Consider the following 17,240-nt stretch of genomic DNA (forward strand, 5'->3'; position numbering starts at 1 on the left):
TCAATTATTTGACAGACAGGAAGCCAGTGCACATGCACAAGTCATAGAGTATCCCACCATCATAGTTCTGATATTGCCAGATTCCAGACAATCTCACTACACAATTATGAAAAGAGGTTAATATAAAATCTGCAAGTATTATCAAATGATGGAAGATCTGGATAGCCAGACTTCTGAAAAACAAGACTGTAAAATAATTGTAAAAAAGCCTTGCTATGTGACCTACTTCACGTATTGTAGCAGGATCAAGGTTTTACAGCTTAGAACAATCTCTAGTTGGTGTGACTGAACAAACCCATGAGTAGCACTGTACCAAAATCAACTGAATGGAATAATGTCAGCTGCAACAACTCGGCTACAAAATGTTTTTAAGGGTGACTTATATTCCTAATGGTCAGCCTACAAAAAGGATACATTTATTTCTGTTATAATGGCCAGTTTACTTCTCTAAGGGCATCTTATGGGGCAAAATACCATACTGTGGGGGCACTTTAGAGGGCATTTTTATCATACTGTAAGGGCACCTTAGAGGGCATTTTATCATACTGTAAGGGCACCTTAGAGGGCATTTCATCATACTGTGGGGGCACCTTAGAGGGCATTTTATCAGACTGTAAGGGCACCTTAGAGGGCATTTCATCATACTGTGGGGGCACTTTAGAGGGCATTTTATCATACTGTAAGGGCACCTTAGAGGGCATTTCATCATACTGTGGGGGCACCTTAGAGGGCATTTTATCATACTGTAAGGGCACCTTAGAGGGCATTTCATCATACTGTGGGGGCACTTTAGAGGGCATTTTATCATACTGTAAGGGCACCTTAGAGGGCATTTCATCATACTGTGGGGGCACCTTAGAGGGCATTTTATCATACTGTGGGGGCACTTTAGAGGGCGCTTTATCATACTGTGGGGGCACTTTAGAGGGCATTTTATCATACTGTGGGGGCACCTTAGAGGGCATTTTTATCATACTGTAAGGGCACCTTAGAGGGCATTTTATCATACTGTGGGGGCACTTTAGAGGGCATTTTATCATACTGTGGGGGCACTTTAGGGGGCATTTTATCATACTGTGGGGGCACTTTAGAGGGCATTTTATCATACTGTGGGGGCACCTTAGAGGGCATTTTTATCATACTGTAAGGGCACCTTAGAGGGCATTTTATCATACTGTGGGGGCACCTTAGAGGGCATTGTATCATACTATGGGGGCACATCAGGACCTGAAGACAGGACTGTTTCATGGAGCTCCTGGTCTCCACTGGGGATCGGTCAACCACTGTGGTTGACACTCCTGCTTTTTGGTGACTTGGTGGGGGGCTGTTGACAAACCGGACCAGTCTGTTCCTCTGACCCAACTGTGGACATTGACTGTTCTGCAGAGCTGGCTAACTCTTGACCTTGGCAGAATGGATCCTTTTTAGTGACAGGACACTGGGACCAGAAAGTTCTTACTTGTTGCTAATGTTTATATTGTGTATTTGGCTTTGTGTATAAATGAATGTATTTGAGCTCCTTATGTTTTGTGGGAGACTTTTTTATTTATTTATTTATCTTTATTCTCAGAATATGGACACATGTATGTGACTAATGGTGATGTACATGTTCAGGTGGTGCATGATTGAATGATTTGAGTAGCTTAACATATAGGTGGGCATGTTCTCCTCTAATTCTTCAGGAATAATCTTTATGACTGGTATACTTGGTATCAGTGATCTGAGCAGTACTCTACATTTTGGCACATTTATTTTCTCTCCTGTTTGTATGTTGTTGTACCCTATACACTCAAAAAAAAAAAAGAGAGATTCAAACCCGTCTTAGAGGTGACACATTACTATATTGTTTGCCTAATGAAAATATATTAAATCCAACAAAACCCAAATATGTTTAACACATGTCGGAGTTGGCCGGTGGTGACTATGGAAGCCTCATTTGAGTTTTCAGCCAACGTTACTAACTATAGTGGTGGGACGCACGTAAACACGTAAACAGTACCGGTCAGCTCAGTGTCCGGTTTGCCGGTGTTGCAACACCACTTATACAAACTCTAGTTAACAGCCGTTATCTCATTTGTTGAGCTTCGAAAAGGTAAGCGGTAAAGAAAGTCGGATTTTTAAATTAGAACCAGACTATGTTGCCCCGGTGAGCTCAAAGTCATTTCATTGCACTTTGAAAAGGTGTACTTGCATTATTATGCTATTATATTATGATTATATCAGTGGCATAATATAATCTTAAACATGAAAATAATGTTATTCATTGCAATTATTTCTGGGACAATATATCGTCCAACAGGCCTACGTCCCGTGTCTGCTGTGTCCAGTCTCCATGGTAAGTTGATCTGTGATCAGCTCTGCTAATATCTTATATCTGTTTTGATTCAGTGTATATTTTCTGGAGCTGTTACTATGAAATCTGGATGTTTGAGAGCTAATGCTGCTTTGTTTATTACCAGGTACATGTAATATAATATTACCAGGTACATGTAGTAAGAATCTAAACATATAAAGTGCCTAAAACATTTGTGCAGCACTGTCCATGTTATATAAATGTGAGAATACCATTTCCATGCATATTTGTGATGTTATTACTCAGAATTTGCTTTAGTTACCCATCACACTGAATATGGTTTTTCAGATGTACTGGTGCAATGACCCTTTAGTGTGCCTGGTCCTGGTTGATCCTTGACTGGTATAGCTGAGCTGGAAGGGTTAAATATTATGTGAGTTGAGCCCCTCCCTGCTCAGCTAGTCTCTGTAACAGGAGCTCTGTGTATTTGCTTTTCTACCCTCACCATGGTTGCATGGCTGTCCCAGAGTGTGATGCAAAGGAATGGCAGCCGACTGCTGTCATGCCCCATGGCCGTGGCTCAGGTCTGCTCCAGGGGGATGGGGAGCACCTCACCTGCCCCGGGGACCCTCTCTGCCTTCCACAACAAGCCTCGGACTGTGGAGGATCTCCCACATACCAGCTTCTCGGAGCTGATTTACAGAATGGTGTTTCAGGGTTTCTACAACCGTTTGCATGAGCTACAGGTACACCAGGCTACAGTGCACTGTATGGTTTCTGGATGACACAAATATACATGTTCTGTAGGTTCCTGACACAGCAGTGTATGTTTATTTTGAACTGCATATAAAATGTTGAATGTTTTCTATATTATGCATTTCAAAAATCCCTGATATAACTTGTCTGCTCTGCATGCTGAGTTAACTTGATGACAAATTCGATAATTTATTGGAGGAATAACAGGATGTTTTGATTGATTGCATTTCCCCAGAGTGGTAATACATAATGGAGAAGAAAATGTCAGGCTGGTTGGATTACCTTTGTTCCCATAGTAACCCCCAGATAATGACAGAGAGTCTCAGCTAACTCTCACAGAGGAGGAGATTTAACCTCTCTGCAGGACCTACTTTCTGTGAGGTGAACAGCATTCAGGCATGTTCACCTGCGTTATCAGAACATTGGCTTTAAAAATGTGCACTTTTTGTTTTAATCACACAACACATGACATTTGTTTGATTCGGCAGATTTTTAAACTTTGTTGAATGAATCTTAACATGTTACAGGCCATAATGGAGCAGCTGTTCAAAATATTACATTTCCTCTTCACACCTCATGCATCATGAGATTGCTTGCACATAGGTTTCTCTGTTAACTCATCTCTCTTGAATTCACTCTGGCTGCCATCAGATCTATCAAAAGCAGCTATACGGGCCCATATACAGAGACGGAATGAAGACAGTGTGCCTGAACACTGCAAAGCTGCTGGAGGAACTCATGAGGAATGATGAGAAGTTCCCTTGCCGAGGAGACATGTCTTTTTGGAAAGAGTATCGCGATATGAAAGGATTCGGCTATGGACCTTTCACTGAGTAAGACTGTCAAATGTAATGTGCACAGCAATGCCACACTTCCATTTTTCTGCAATCATTGTCCCATATTCAAACAAAACCTTGTAAAACCTTGTGATACTTACATAGAAGCTTTCTAGGGCAAAGTCCGGTCATGTGAGTAGGATGGATTGATTGTAACCGGCTGGTTATTAAAGACATTGCTAAGAGACTGGAAGGCTGAAATCGCAATCTCCAACATGGTTGGATTAATGGGTTGGTTTAAGTAAAGTAAAACGGTCTTAATGAAGTCTGTGTGATGTGGTTAAAAGTCTCAAAAAGGATAGTATGTGAGATTATTTTGGCACATATATTTGGCGAATGTTTTCGTCCAGCAGAGAGCACTGATTGGAATTTATTTTTCAACTGTAATATCAGATTCTTTAATAATCAAATTTAAGGGATACCTATCAAAAATGTTTGTTTTGGCTGACATGTTGTTATTAGATTATTTTGGTCAAGTTACACAATGACCATTAATTTACTTGGATTTCTAATTCACATTATTTGTCTTTCCAGCCCAAATCCAACCACTTACTAAAAAAAGTGGTTCAAAACTTGTTTCTAGATGAACAAATGCCAAAGAACACACCTCCCCTTCCCTCCCAAAATGTAGTGTCGAGTTACTTTTTAAGAATAATGACAAAGATAGAGAACAAACAAAGATTGTAAAAACAATTGAAGGGAAATACTGTGGATGTGTACAGCAGGAAATGTGCTTTAACTCCAACTGAAACAATATTCTTCTTTCACATTATTAATCACAATGTGGGGTCTTTGTTAATCTTACAATGGATGCAACTAATCTTTTTTTATTGTCACAAAATTGTTTTCTCTCGCAAACTCACAGGGGAATACGAATCTCACTTCACTTTTTCGGAAACCTAAAATGTAAAATTTAAGGTTAAAAATTCAAAAGTGAATTTCTTTTCCCAGGGAGGGAGAGAGGTGGTACAATCTAAGGGTGGTGCTGAACAAGCGCATGCTGCATCCGAAGGATTCGGCCCAGTATGGCAGTACTATCAATGATGTGGTTACAGACTTCACCAAGAGGATCTACTATGTGCGTCAGTGCAGCACGACAGGAGATTTGGTGACCAACTTGGCCAATGAGCTCTATCAGTTCTCACTAGAGGGTAAAATGATGATTGATGATTGACTGATGAGCTGAGTGCTGAAACAAGTGCACTACATGGGTTTATTTCAATCTTCACTGATTAAAATGAATGGTAAACCTGAAAATCATTCTGTTAATTTGCATTTTAGTTTGTTGTTTTGTTGGTTCCAAACTCTAACCTTCGTCACTCAGGTATTGCTTCCATACTGTTTGAGACGAGGATTGGCTGTCTGGAAAAGGAAATCCCTGCAGGTACGCAGGACTTTATCAACGCCATAGCCCAGATGTTCTCCAACAGCATGGCTGTGATAATGGCGCCCAAGTGGAGCCGCAATCTACTTCCTTACTGGGGACGCTACATCGCCGGGTGGGAGGGTATCTTCAGCTTCGGTGAGTTATAAAGAGAGAGTGAGACATGAAGCTTAGTGACATCTGAGGTGTTAGATAGTTTCAAATTCACAGTGATTTGACTCTTTTCGCTGTGGATCTGCCACTACCACTACGACCACATTTATGAGTGATTAGGATTTGATTACAATGAAGAGAAAAAATGTGACGAAACTGTGGACATGATACACAAATAAGTTATTGAAACTGTACTGTAAGACAACCCTCAGTCCCCCCAAAAAATTACCAATAACCCTCTTTGTGTGTTGGGAAAACATTAACTGAAGATCATTGTACAATATCAGGATCAATGTCAGTATCAGTATAGATAATCCAGTTTAGGGATGTGCCGGAATACAAATACATTATTCGGCAAAGCACAAATAGTGGGTTTTATACGAATATTTGTTTCATACAAATGTTTCAAAAATTTGTTTTTGGGAAGAAAAAAAAAAAAGTCAAATACCAGTTTGCAGGTCAGTTACATCATTATCTCAGTCTCTCTCCTCTGCTCCACTGTGACGTCTATCAGGGGTAAGTCCCAAGGGACTCTCCATAACCTATTGTTCCCCTTCTCCTTTCCACAAAGTTAGGTTGTAAAAAATAGGCAATAAATACAAAGTACAAAGCAAGAATCACCTTTGGAGTTCTTCCACATGTTACATGATGTGCTGTCTCTGTGTTATGGGTGAATGAATAGTCAGACGTCTGCCAGCAATGAGTCGATGAGTAAAGTTTTAGCTCAGTAGTCAGCGCAATCGTCTATGATCTGGGAGACTCCAGTTAAGTAGGTAAGGTAGTTTATTCATGAACACTTATTGTAACACTTTAATTGTCTAAAATTGCCTCTTTTCACTTTTATTCAGATACAAATACAAATAATTTTGCTGTCTCAACAAATACAGATACAAATACAAATACTGGGCTCTCTGCACATCCCTAATCCAGTTTTAGGAACTAGTCCATCAACTGTCCTTTAAAGGGATAGTTCGACGTTCTGGGAGAAGTTGGGAGAGTTAGGTGAGAAGATTGATACCACTCTCATATTTGTAAGGCAAATATGAAGCTACTGCCAGCAGTCGATTAGTTTATCTGTATATAACAGCTAATAAAAAAATACTGTGTGTCATTTTTACAATTTGGTTTTTGTACCAATTAAACAAATGAGATTTGAGGTGTTAATTAGTGGGCTACAGTGGTGCTGGTAGGCGGTTTTTGCTACCTTTGGAAAGAGCTAGGCTAGCTGTTTTCCCAGGTGTCCAGTCTTTATGCTAAGCTAAGCTAACTGGCTGCTGGCTGTAGCTTAATAGCCTATTTTGTGTACACATGAGAATCTAATACATCGATTTTCCCTTCCAACTCTCTGTAACAAATCAAATTAGTGTATTTCCCCAAATTTCTGTAGAAATTGTTTTAATTTGTTGTAAGACTATGAGTTATCTTCTGTCCACATGGTTAATACTAAAATGAAACTTCTCTTCACTTATTCTAGCTAAAGAGTTGATTGACAAGAAGATGGAAGTCATTCAGCAGCGCATTGACAACAGCCAGGATGTGGAGGGCGAATATCTGACATACCTCCTTTCAAACACTCAGATGAGCACTAAAGATATATATGGAAGCATCGCTGAGCTTCTGTTAGCTGGAGTGGACACAGTAAGTGTGTACCAATGTCTGCCAATTCCTACAGAAAAAAGATTTCTGCTTTTGATGCTCACCTTCAGAGCCAAACCAGGGTTTTATGCCACAGTGCTCTTACAAAAAATAATGTTGGGGTGTTGCGATGGATCTGTGTTGCATTGTGTTTAATCAGTTATTCTGTCTCTCCCTGTGTTTCATGTCACTCTCCACTGTGAGCTGTAGAATAAGAAATGCTTCAAGAAATCTTCCCCCAAAACATAAAGGATATGGCTGGCAGTTTTTTATATTTACAAATCTCATGTGCAGAGCCAAACCAACATTGAATTGATCTTACAAGTGTTGTGTTTGTATCCAAAGCCTGATATATCTTATTCCTCTGTGCCGTAGACCTCTGTTGTTGTAAAAAACTATTAAAAATCTGTCAGTGAGCCACACCGCTGCCCTGGGTGACATGAGTGAAGAGTTTGGTCACTTTAGTTAGTGTAGAAATGGCTCTAAAGAGTAATTACATCAATCACATTTGCAGTCTCCGGAGAGTAGTTCTGTGTAAGGCAGACATCACTGAGCATGTGTGGGAACACTCTTCTGTTTACAGTGCTGTTGGGGTGTTGCGAACTCAAGTACAAAGTCTTATTCCTTGTTGCCATAGAGCTCCATTGTTGTCCAAAAACTTCTACAAAATTCTACATGGTACATTTCAAATTTCTCAAAGAACTTTAGTACAAAGTCGAGAGGTTGTGATATGTAGCGCCAAAAGCTAGCAAAGCTGTGTAAACAGAACCGCATTCCAAAGTACGCATTGGCGCCTGCCTTACACAGAACTACTCTCCAGAGACTGAAAACGTTATCGCTGTTATCAGTGTTTGGAGACATTTCTAAACAAACTAACATGACTGTAATCTTTGTAATGACGGAATATGTCACCCTGTGCAACAGTGTGGCTCATGTTTAGCCACAGTGTTGTGTTTAAATAATTTAATATTTGTGTTTTTAATATTTTTTGGAGGTCAACGGCACAGAGGAGATCATATATCAGGCTTTGGATACACATAATATGTGAGATTTGTTGACAATAAGAAAAATACAGAAAATCACCAGCCTTATCCTTTAACCACCTTAGATGTGTTATGAAGAGTCAGAATCAGATCTGAAAATGTCTCATGCTATTCTTGGTTTATTAAAAACAGCATTCTGTAAATTTCATCATCAATATATATATATATGCATGTGTGCATCTTTCTGTCTGTTTACTTATTGACATTTCTTTGTTGTCAAGACATCCAATACCCTCACATGGACTTTGCACCTGCTGTCCAAGAACTCTCAAGTCCAGGACAGACTTTATAAAGAAGTGTCCACATCAGTACCAGCAGACAGGATCCCCTCTGCTGAAGAGGTTACTCGCATGCCGTATTTAAGGGCTGTAATCAAGGAAGCTCTGAGGTTAGGACGTTATCTTCTCAGCAACAAGAACAACCAGCCAAACTAAAGTAAACTGAATGAAATGAAAAACTTTTCTTTTCCAGGATGTACCCTGTGGTTCCTATGAATGCAAGGATCATTGCAGGGAAGAATGTTGTTATTGGTGGAATTCAATTCTCAAAGAATGTGGGTCTGCTTTTTTAATTACACTTTTTGTTCGTGTTTTGTGTGTAGTTCATTATACTGCAAAAAGAAAACTGGTAGAAGTTTATAGGTCCAGTATTACTTCTCAGATTATACTTGTATTACTACAATTAATTATAATAATGATATAATATAATGATATTAAATTTAAGAGTTTTTTCTTCACTACATAAAGAATGTGCTGTAAAAATCACTGCAACATAACAAATATATTAGATTAGGTTTTCCTATTAACTTCAGTATATAATCTCTTGACTGTTGTTTCTTCAGACCCCTTTCACCATTTGTCACTATGCCATTAGTCATGATGAGGAAACATTCCCGGAGCCGTTCACATTTAAACCTGAGAGATGGCTCCGTGATGGCCAGAAGAGGCCAGAACCCTTTGGCTCCATCCCGTTTGGCTTTGGAGTGAGAAGCTGTGTCGGCCGCCGGATTGCTGAGCTTGAGATGTATATGGTTCTGTTTCGGGTAAGTGACAAGTGGGACAAACTTTTGCAACATCTATTGAATACAGACGATCTGATGTAAACTTGAGGGGGGTCGATGAAGTCAAGATTCAAGAAGTCTATCATCATAACGCAGGTGGTTACATTACAATGAAATTCTTACTTTGCTCGTCCACTCTTTCACGCAAAGAACATTTTTACATTTTAAAATTAAAATCACAAAGTATATAAATGATATATAAGTTACATGTACAGTAGAGTATTGCACAGTACAGCATTGTGCAAAAAAGCAGCGATCCTGACGTGACCGAGCAGCAGGTCGTAAAATGCACTATGCGTTATTGTAAATATGGTTACATAACAGTGAAGTGACAGCAGCAGGCAAAATGTATCTGTGTGCGTAGGGTTCAAAGTTCAACCAGTCAGAGTGATATGAGGGGGGGGGCAGCGTGTGAGGGAGTTATTCATAAGCCTGATGGCCTGTGAATAGAAGCTGTTTACCAGTCTTGTTTTTGAGTCTTGGTTTTCACACTCTTGTAGCATCTGCCTGATGGCAGAAGTGTGAAGAGGCTGTGTTGGTTGTGTGTATTGTCCCCGATGATGTTATGTGCCCTCTTGATGACCCCGGTGTTGTAAATGTCCTGAAGTGAAGGGAGGGCTGCTCCTGAGATGGACTGTGCACACGCTGGAGAGCCTTCCTGTCCTGGGCAGTGCAGTTTCCATACTAGACTGTGATGGAACTGGTAAGGACGCTCTTGACTGTACACCTGTAGAAGTTGCTGAGAATTTTGGTCGGCATGCCAAACTTCTTCAGCCTTCTTAGAAAGTACATTTGCTGCGTGGATTTCTTGATCATTCATCGTGTGTTGTGAGACCAAGTGAAATCCTCGCTGGTGTGGGTGCCAAGGAATGTAGAGGTTTTCACCCTCTCTACCTCTGTCTCACCGATGTATAGTGGTGTGTGAACCTTTTCCTCCATGGATCAATAGTCATCTCTTTGGTCTTGTTTGCGTTTAGGGAGAGATTATTGTCATGCCACCTCTCTTCTGTACACCATCTTGACCCCACCAGTAATCAGTCCAATGACTGTAACGTCATCCGCAAATTTGATGATGCTGGGGGTGTTCTGGGAGGCCACACAGTCGTACATGAAGAGTGTGTACAGCAGTTTTTATGCCTGATGTGAGATTGCCTACTCTGACTGACTGGGGTCTGTCTGTTAGAAAGTTCAGTACCCAGTTACAAAGAGAGGGCGTCAGTCCGAGGGTGAGGAGCTTTTCAGAGAGTTTGTGTGGCATGACCATGTTTAATGCTGAGTTGTAGTCGATTAATAGCATTCATATGTGTCCTTGCCCTCTAAGTGTGTGAGGGCTGCGTGGATGGCGGTGTTTACTGCGTCATCATGGACCGGTTCTGACGATATGCAAACCGCAGAGGGTCCAAGGTGTCTGGGATGGTCTTCTTGATGTGGGTCATGACTATCCTCTCAAAACACTTCATCACGATTGGGGTGACTGCAATGGGACAATAGTCATTTAAGCAGATCACAATGCTTTTCTTTTGGACACATCAGCCAGCTCTGATGAGCAAACCCTGAGTGCATGCCCGGGGATGTTGCCTTGGCCAGCTGCCCTCTGTGGGTTTGTTCTCTTCAGAGCCTTACACACATCTGCTGATGACACAGTGAGCGATGTGCTCTGTGTGCACTCTGTGGCCAGAATCCATCTCTCTCGGTCAGTATTATGGACCTCGAAGCGAGCGTAGAACTCATTCAGCTCATCTGGCAGTGTGGCTTGGCTGGTTGTAGCTCCTCTGCCGGTAATCTGTGATGAGTTGCAGGCCTTGCCTCATGTTGCCGGGAATCTGCAGTGGAGTAGTATCCCTCCAGCTTCAATCTGTACTGTCTCTTGGTCTCTTCAATAGATCTACACAGGTCGTATCTGGCCTTTTTGTGGTCCTCAGCGTTGCCTGAGACAAATACAGTGGAGCGAGCGCATAGCATAGACTGAACTTCAGAATGGTCCATGAAAGATAAATAAAGGATTTTGATTTGGTCATTAATTTGCAGCAAATAGGAGGCAGCTGTGTGGGCACTGACTCATTCAACTCTGTATTTTTCTTTTTTTTTTTCAGATAATCAGGCTGTTTGAAATCAAACCAGATCCCACAATCGGAGAGGTGAAATGCCTCAACCGCACTGTTCTGATACCAGACCGACCACTAAACATACACTTTGTGGACAGAGGATGTGGAAATGCAGCTTGACGATGCCTGATACATTAAGTGAGACAGACAGTAGCAGGGGGTTGGACATGTTTACTCTTAAGAAATCTAAGTGTAAATATAAAATGCACGTGTTCGAGTTTATGCATATTTTCTTTTAAAAATGTTATATATATATATATTAAAGTAACTTCCCATTCAATATTTTGAAGCAACTATGAAACCACTGAGAGACACAGACAAGACCCTGCAAGACTTTTGATGCACATCATGCTTCTGTAACTATGAGATAAGACTTGAGAAAACAGAGTAATAATAATGTGGTTACATCAATTTCCTGGAAACACATTTTTTATCAAATGGTCTTTGTAGTTCAGCGTAGTAGGTGAAGTGTCATCATGTCAGATTTATTATTTGTAATAAAGAGTAAATATATATTTGTAATCAGTATCTTGCTTGCTTTCCACTTGCCTTACACATACAGTAACTAACTTTATTTTAAATCAAACTGGAACTGCATTTCATGTAATAATAATAATAATTATTCACAACTCAGGCAAGAATCTATTGAAAGATTTAAAGCTTTTGAATTGTGTATTCATGTGTGTGTGAACTGAACGTGAAGCAGCCTATTCAAAGTGTCAAATGTGTAACCATATGGTTTCACTTTCTATAGTACAATAAATATATAAAGTATTTTTTGTATTAATTGCTAAAATGTACCTTGTTGTACTTAAATAAAGATGTTGAATGCATTAAATCCGTATCTTGAGAGCGATCCCTTCTATTTCTGTATTGTATTTTTACTCCAAATTTGTGAAAGTGAAATTCTGCAACAAGTCCAGTGACATGAATTAGACACAGATTAAATGAGAAAGGCGAGCATTGTTCAGCTGCAGCAAGACCTTGTGGGGAATGTTGTTCACTAGAAACTGAATCCTTCCACTGCTCACTTTGTTTTCTTGTTGTTCCTCAAAACACTTACTCTGTACATTGTAAGTCAGATGGAGGTCAACGTTTTAAAGACGATGGTGACATGTCTGTAGGCAAAAGTGAATGAGTAAATTATAATATTTAAAAAGCAACATATGACATAGGAGCTGCATGTCACTGCTCACCACTAAAACAATAAATAAACAATTTACTAAGAGAAATAAGTGCAGCTTAACATGTTAAATGCTCGGCCATAACGCTCATATCTGGAAGGACTGGATGTTTGGTATATGGACACTTTGACTTGGCAAAGAATGAAAAGCACAGGTGCACCTATTAACTTTAACAATGACTCAGCGTCATTCTGGTGCACCAGGGCCCTGCCACTGGAATGTTATTAATTGCACCTTTGTTTGGCAAGTTCAAATGTCTACTGTGAGAAAAGTTTATGGACTAAAAACATATCTGATAAGTACTGATAAATGCCAAAATCAAAGCCAAAAGAATAACTGAGACCTTAAATAAATATAACCTGTTAATGGTGTAATACCACTAAAAATAAAAACCTTGTTGCTGTGGTGATTTTATTTGAGTTGCTTGTCCTTCCTATTGATGTGTATGTGGTTTGTTAAGGCACACTTGAATTGGAATTCAATATGTTCAAAAGAAATAAAAGAAAGGTCTGTGGCCACTGGATGACAACTGTAAGCTTCTCACCTCGTCCAGTCTGCTGTCAACCTGCAGGCCAGAATCCAACATTCATATTTTACTTTTCTGCAAACCCTGGAGTAAGACTGATGACTTTTTTTTTTTTTTTTAAAGAGGTTTATTTTGGGCATTTTGAGTAAGTAAATACAAAATCAAAAACATGGGGCACCTCTCACCCCTAAACACCCACATACATACAGTCAAGGCAAAAGTAAAAAACAAAAAGAAAACACCTACACACAAAAAAGTGTAACATATAATATCCATTCATGTTGGAAAGCACTGTATCTGTAGCTGCTGCTGCAAGATGTCCATATAAGCTGAAGTTGTTCATAGAAGAGCAGTCGTGACAGACAAAAATCTAACTCACAGGAGCATCCATTTGCTTTCTGATGTGGTCTGTGAAGGTACCCCACATTTTTTTACAAATGAGGAGAATGTAACCTCCACATAAAGACGGGAAAGCCATTTCTCAAAATAACCCTTTTAACTACAACTATACCAAACATTAAAGCTGCTAAGGACCTTTCAGAACAATCCATTAAGGTAAGAACACAGTCTGGGATGATTTGTTTTTGCATATGTTATACAAAATCAATGAAATATTTCCTTCCAGAATTTCTACAGTTCAGGGCAAGACCAAAAAAAAGATGAATATAATGTATAAATTTAAACTGTATTAGCTGCAGTCCCTTGATCCCAAAGCTCATCAGATATCACGACTGATTTCCTCACTCCAGGTGTCTTAAAGATGACTGGACAAAGTGGACTGCACAACAAGATCCACAAAGTGTGATATTAAATGTTTGGAGGTAGTGTAGCCAATGGCATTAATAATATGCACATGTAGTGTTTAATATGCACAGCCCTGTTGAACATGCTGGCCCAGAACCATCGTTAACATTATTAATTACACCTGTGCTTTACTATGAGTCACAACACCCACTGTGAAAAAGGCCTGTGATGGTCTCTACCCACATGTTGTATGGTTATTTACAAATATATTCATAAACATTAAAGAGTGTTATAAACCAACTAATGTTTGCTGTTTTGTAAAATTGATTTTGTTGTTTTTGTTTGTTTGATGCTTTTAATGTGAAGCGCTTTGTAACTTTACTTACTCACATAATCAGGGGACTTTAAATATGTGTTGAATGATAAAACACAGAGTAAAGACTCATTGAGCTATGAGGCAACAGTATTTCATGCTTCAATTAACAACAACAACAACAACAGCTTATAATATCCCCATAGAAATGTCACAATATTGCTTCTGACTTATGACTGCTTGTTCACAAATTAACCAGCAGGGGGAAGCACCATTGCATGATTAAAACAAAGCAATTGAGCTTCATCAGTGCTAAAAGACTCCACAGTGTCATCCTGCAGTGTGCATCAACTGACCTCAGTCCAGCAGCAGAGACTGGAGGTTATCAATGAGCCCAAGACAGACAGATCTCTGCAGACTTTACAGGCCTGATGGACACACTGATGTTAAAAAAAAAACAAACATGAGAAAGATTTGCCTTTATTTGATGTGTGTGGGACCAAATAATCAAAGTCAGGGATAGTAATACTTTATGTTCTAGTTGTGTGGTTAAAACTGTCGCACAAGTGTAGATTGATAGTCTACAATCAAACCCTTCTGGCTGTAAGTGGCAAATCTCCAAACAAATTGAAAACGCAAATGTAAACGTGTGTGTGTGTGTGTGTGTGTGTGTGTGTGTGTGTGTGTGTGTGTGTGTGTGTGTGTGTGTGTGGTCCACGTATTCCTCATGTTGTGGGGACGTAAATCTGATTACACAGTCATGTTGTAGCAACTCGCCTCCCTCATGGAAACAAAAAGCAAGTTCCTTAAGATAAAATCATTAATTTTAGGTTGAAGATTTGGTTTAAAGTTAAGGTTAGTTTAAGGTTGTGTTAAGGTTAGGATAAGGGTTAGAATTAGGCATGTGGTGGTCATAGTTAGGGTTAGGGTAAGTCTCCGGGAAATGAATGTAAGTTTATGTAATGTCCCTGAAAGTGTCCATGATCTGATGTGTGTGTGTGTGTGTGTGTGTGTGTGTGTGTGTGTGTGTGAGAGAGAGAGAGAGAGAGAGAGCGAGAGAGAGCGAGAGCCTCTATGTGCTGTTTAAGTATTGGCGGCTACCTGTTTGCTCTCCTCAGTCTGCAGTGGGAAGTCACTTCACCTCAGTGTGGCAGCCAGTCGGCGCACGGTTGCGTGAAAAACAAAGTGCGTAAAAATTGCGTAAAACTTAATTCAATGCTGGTAACGCAGTGATGCAAGACCGACTGCGCAGATATGTGGTCTGTCTGGGCGGAATAAAATCATAATAACTCTACCTGCTGCTGCGACGTGAGGGACAGGAACCGGGAGGTGAAGTCTTGAATGGGTTAGGACGTGTGTGTGTGCGCTCTGGCTTTGCTCGGATGGGATGCACAGTGAGCTTCATCTGCTGTGAAGAGGACTTTCTGCAAATGCCTGTTTACCAACATGAGGAGGAGAAGAAGAAAAAGGCAAGTGGGCGATCGCGTGCAGACACGAGTGGGCGTCAAAACACGACCTGACAAAAAGGTTTTTGGTGCAGAAAAGGCTGCGTGATTGTTCAGGTTGTTTTCACTGCAGATTGGACAGTTACATGCATGATTTATGACCCGATTTAATATATTTATGCCTTCTAAAGTCCTCTAAAACCACATATTAAGAGCAATAACAAGCAAAGTTTAAGTCAGAGTTAGAGCCAGTGGTGAAATAAGTAAGAAACAGCTTGTGCACAACCATCAATCCAGATATATCTTTAGTTATTACCTGCTTTTACATTATCAAACGCTTATTCGTGTCAGTGAGGTAAACCATTCACTATGACTGCCAAGGGCAACTCTGAGAAGTCCCAAGTTCAGTCATGCTGACACTCAACAACAAAAAAGCACAGGGCTCATCCGTAGTAGTGATCTTACCTGTAGTGATGTAATGGAAATCATGAAGTGTTTCTGTCTCTTTAGAGTCTGCTGCCGGGTCTCTATTGAGTTATTAAGATTTGTTTAAGCTGTTAAATATAATAGTGCTTTGCAGCCTGAGGCTCTAATTTCTGCCCTGTGGAATGTGGTCAGTGACCTGAACTGATTTACTTCCTCAAATCCAAAGCGGACCAGTCAGGGTTGATTATAATTAATATGAGTTTATATAAATCTACACACAGCATTGATTTCACACTTCACTTTAGATATAGTTGATATAAAGGCTTTACATCTATGTGTGTGTGTGTGTGTGTGGGGATAAACAACACTCTCATCAGCACCGGAGCTCCTGCTTACTATCCTCGAAAAATCAACACTAGAATATTTATGCCATGTGATGAGAGTCCAGTCTACTCCTGAATATCATTCATGATGCCAGTTTGTGTCTTTAACGAGCGTCTGGTAGGAGGGTTAGTTTGGCGACAAATATTGGGAGTCGATTATGAAGGATTCAGGAGTTGTTTGTTCACTCTCAGAGCTGACTTGGCACTGAGGCGGCTGTTTTTAAAATAAAACTAAAAGCTGTGTTGTAATATTTAAACTCTGGCACGCTGGTGGTTAACAGTGAGAGTTATTCTGCACCATCCTACTGTGGTAAGTGTGGTTTGAAAACACTGATGATGCACTTTATTTACCTCTAGAGCTGCAACTAACAATTATCTCCCATTACTCATGAATCTGTCGATTACTTTCTCGATTAATCAATTAGTCGTTAGGTCTATAAAATGTCTGAAAATGGTGAAAAATTGCGAAAAAAATCACTGTTTTGCTAAGTTTAAGATGCAACCTAACACTTTTGAAGACAAAAAAAAAAAAAAAATTACATCTAAGAAGCTTGAATCAGAGAATTTTGGCTTTTTTTTGTAAAAAACTTTCTCAAAACAATTAATAGATTTTGAAAATAACTTTATCAATTTTCTGTCAATGGACTGATAAACTAATTGTTGCAGCTCTAATTACCTCAAAGTTGAAATCTTTATTTGTTAAGTGTTCAGAGCTGCTCACTACATTTATGTGTTTCTTTCTGCAAGATTTAACGTGCATTTCCAGTCCTGATTGCTGTGGTCATTCAGAGTCATAGCGTGGATCACTGAAACAGTACAAACATATTGTCCACAACAGCAACAGCTCAGCACAGAAACATATTTTATAGCAAACAGTCTAACTCTCGTGCTGCTGGGAAGTAACACTATAGAGACACTTTCTAGACACCTCGGATATGCTCAGCCCGTCTGGTG

At 39.9% G+C, this 17,240-nt stretch overlaps 2 protein-coding genes across 3 annotated transcripts in view; both read left to right on the plus strand.

Annotated features, from left to right (window-relative positions):
- The first annotated feature begins 1,937 nt into the window (after positions 1 to 1,937).
- Positions 1,938 to 12,121, plus strand: cyp27a1.1 (cytochrome P450, family 27, subfamily A, polypeptide 1.1). 2 transcript variants are annotated; one of them, XM_067603002.1, is made up of 11 exons: positions 1,938 to 2,092; positions 2,300 to 2,335; positions 2,821 to 3,039; positions 3,701 to 3,882; positions 4,837 to 5,036; positions 5,210 to 5,407; positions 6,897 to 7,060; positions 8,322 to 8,488; positions 8,572 to 8,653; positions 8,942 to 9,142; positions 11,254 to 12,121. In XM_067603002.1, the coding sequence occupies exons 2-11, from the start codon at positions 2,333 to 2,335 to the stop codon at positions 11,383 to 11,385; spliced, it is 1,548 nt and encodes a 515-aa protein (XP_067459103.1). In that variant the 5' UTR covers positions 1,938 to 2,092; positions 2,300 to 2,332; the 3' UTR covers positions 11,386 to 12,121. The 2 variants fall into 2 exon arrangements, with proteins under 2 accessions (XP_067459103.1, XP_067459102.1); XM_067603001.1 differs by lacking the exons at positions 1,938 to 2,092; positions 2,300 to 2,335 and having other exon boundaries at positions 2,400 to 3,039.
- Positions 12,122 to 15,254: 3,133 nt separating this feature from the next.
- Positions 15,255 to 17,240, plus strand: part of tns1b (tensin 1b) — a 174,565-nt gene continuing 172,579 nt past the window's right edge. The window contains exon 1 of the mRNA XM_067603009.1: positions 15,255 to 15,505. Within this exon, the coding sequence (XP_067459110.1) occupies positions 15,415 to 15,505 (91 nt within the window). The 5' untranslated portion in view covers positions 15,255 to 15,414. The remainder of the gene's footprint in view (positions 15,506 to 17,240) is intronic.

The sequence above is a fragment of the Thunnus thynnus genome, chromosome 11 (assembly GCF_963924715.1).
Source record: "Thunnus thynnus chromosome 11, fThuThy2.1, whole genome shotgun sequence".
NCBI lineage: Eukaryota > Metazoa > Chordata > Actinopteri > Scombriformes > Scombridae > Thunnus > Thunnus thynnus.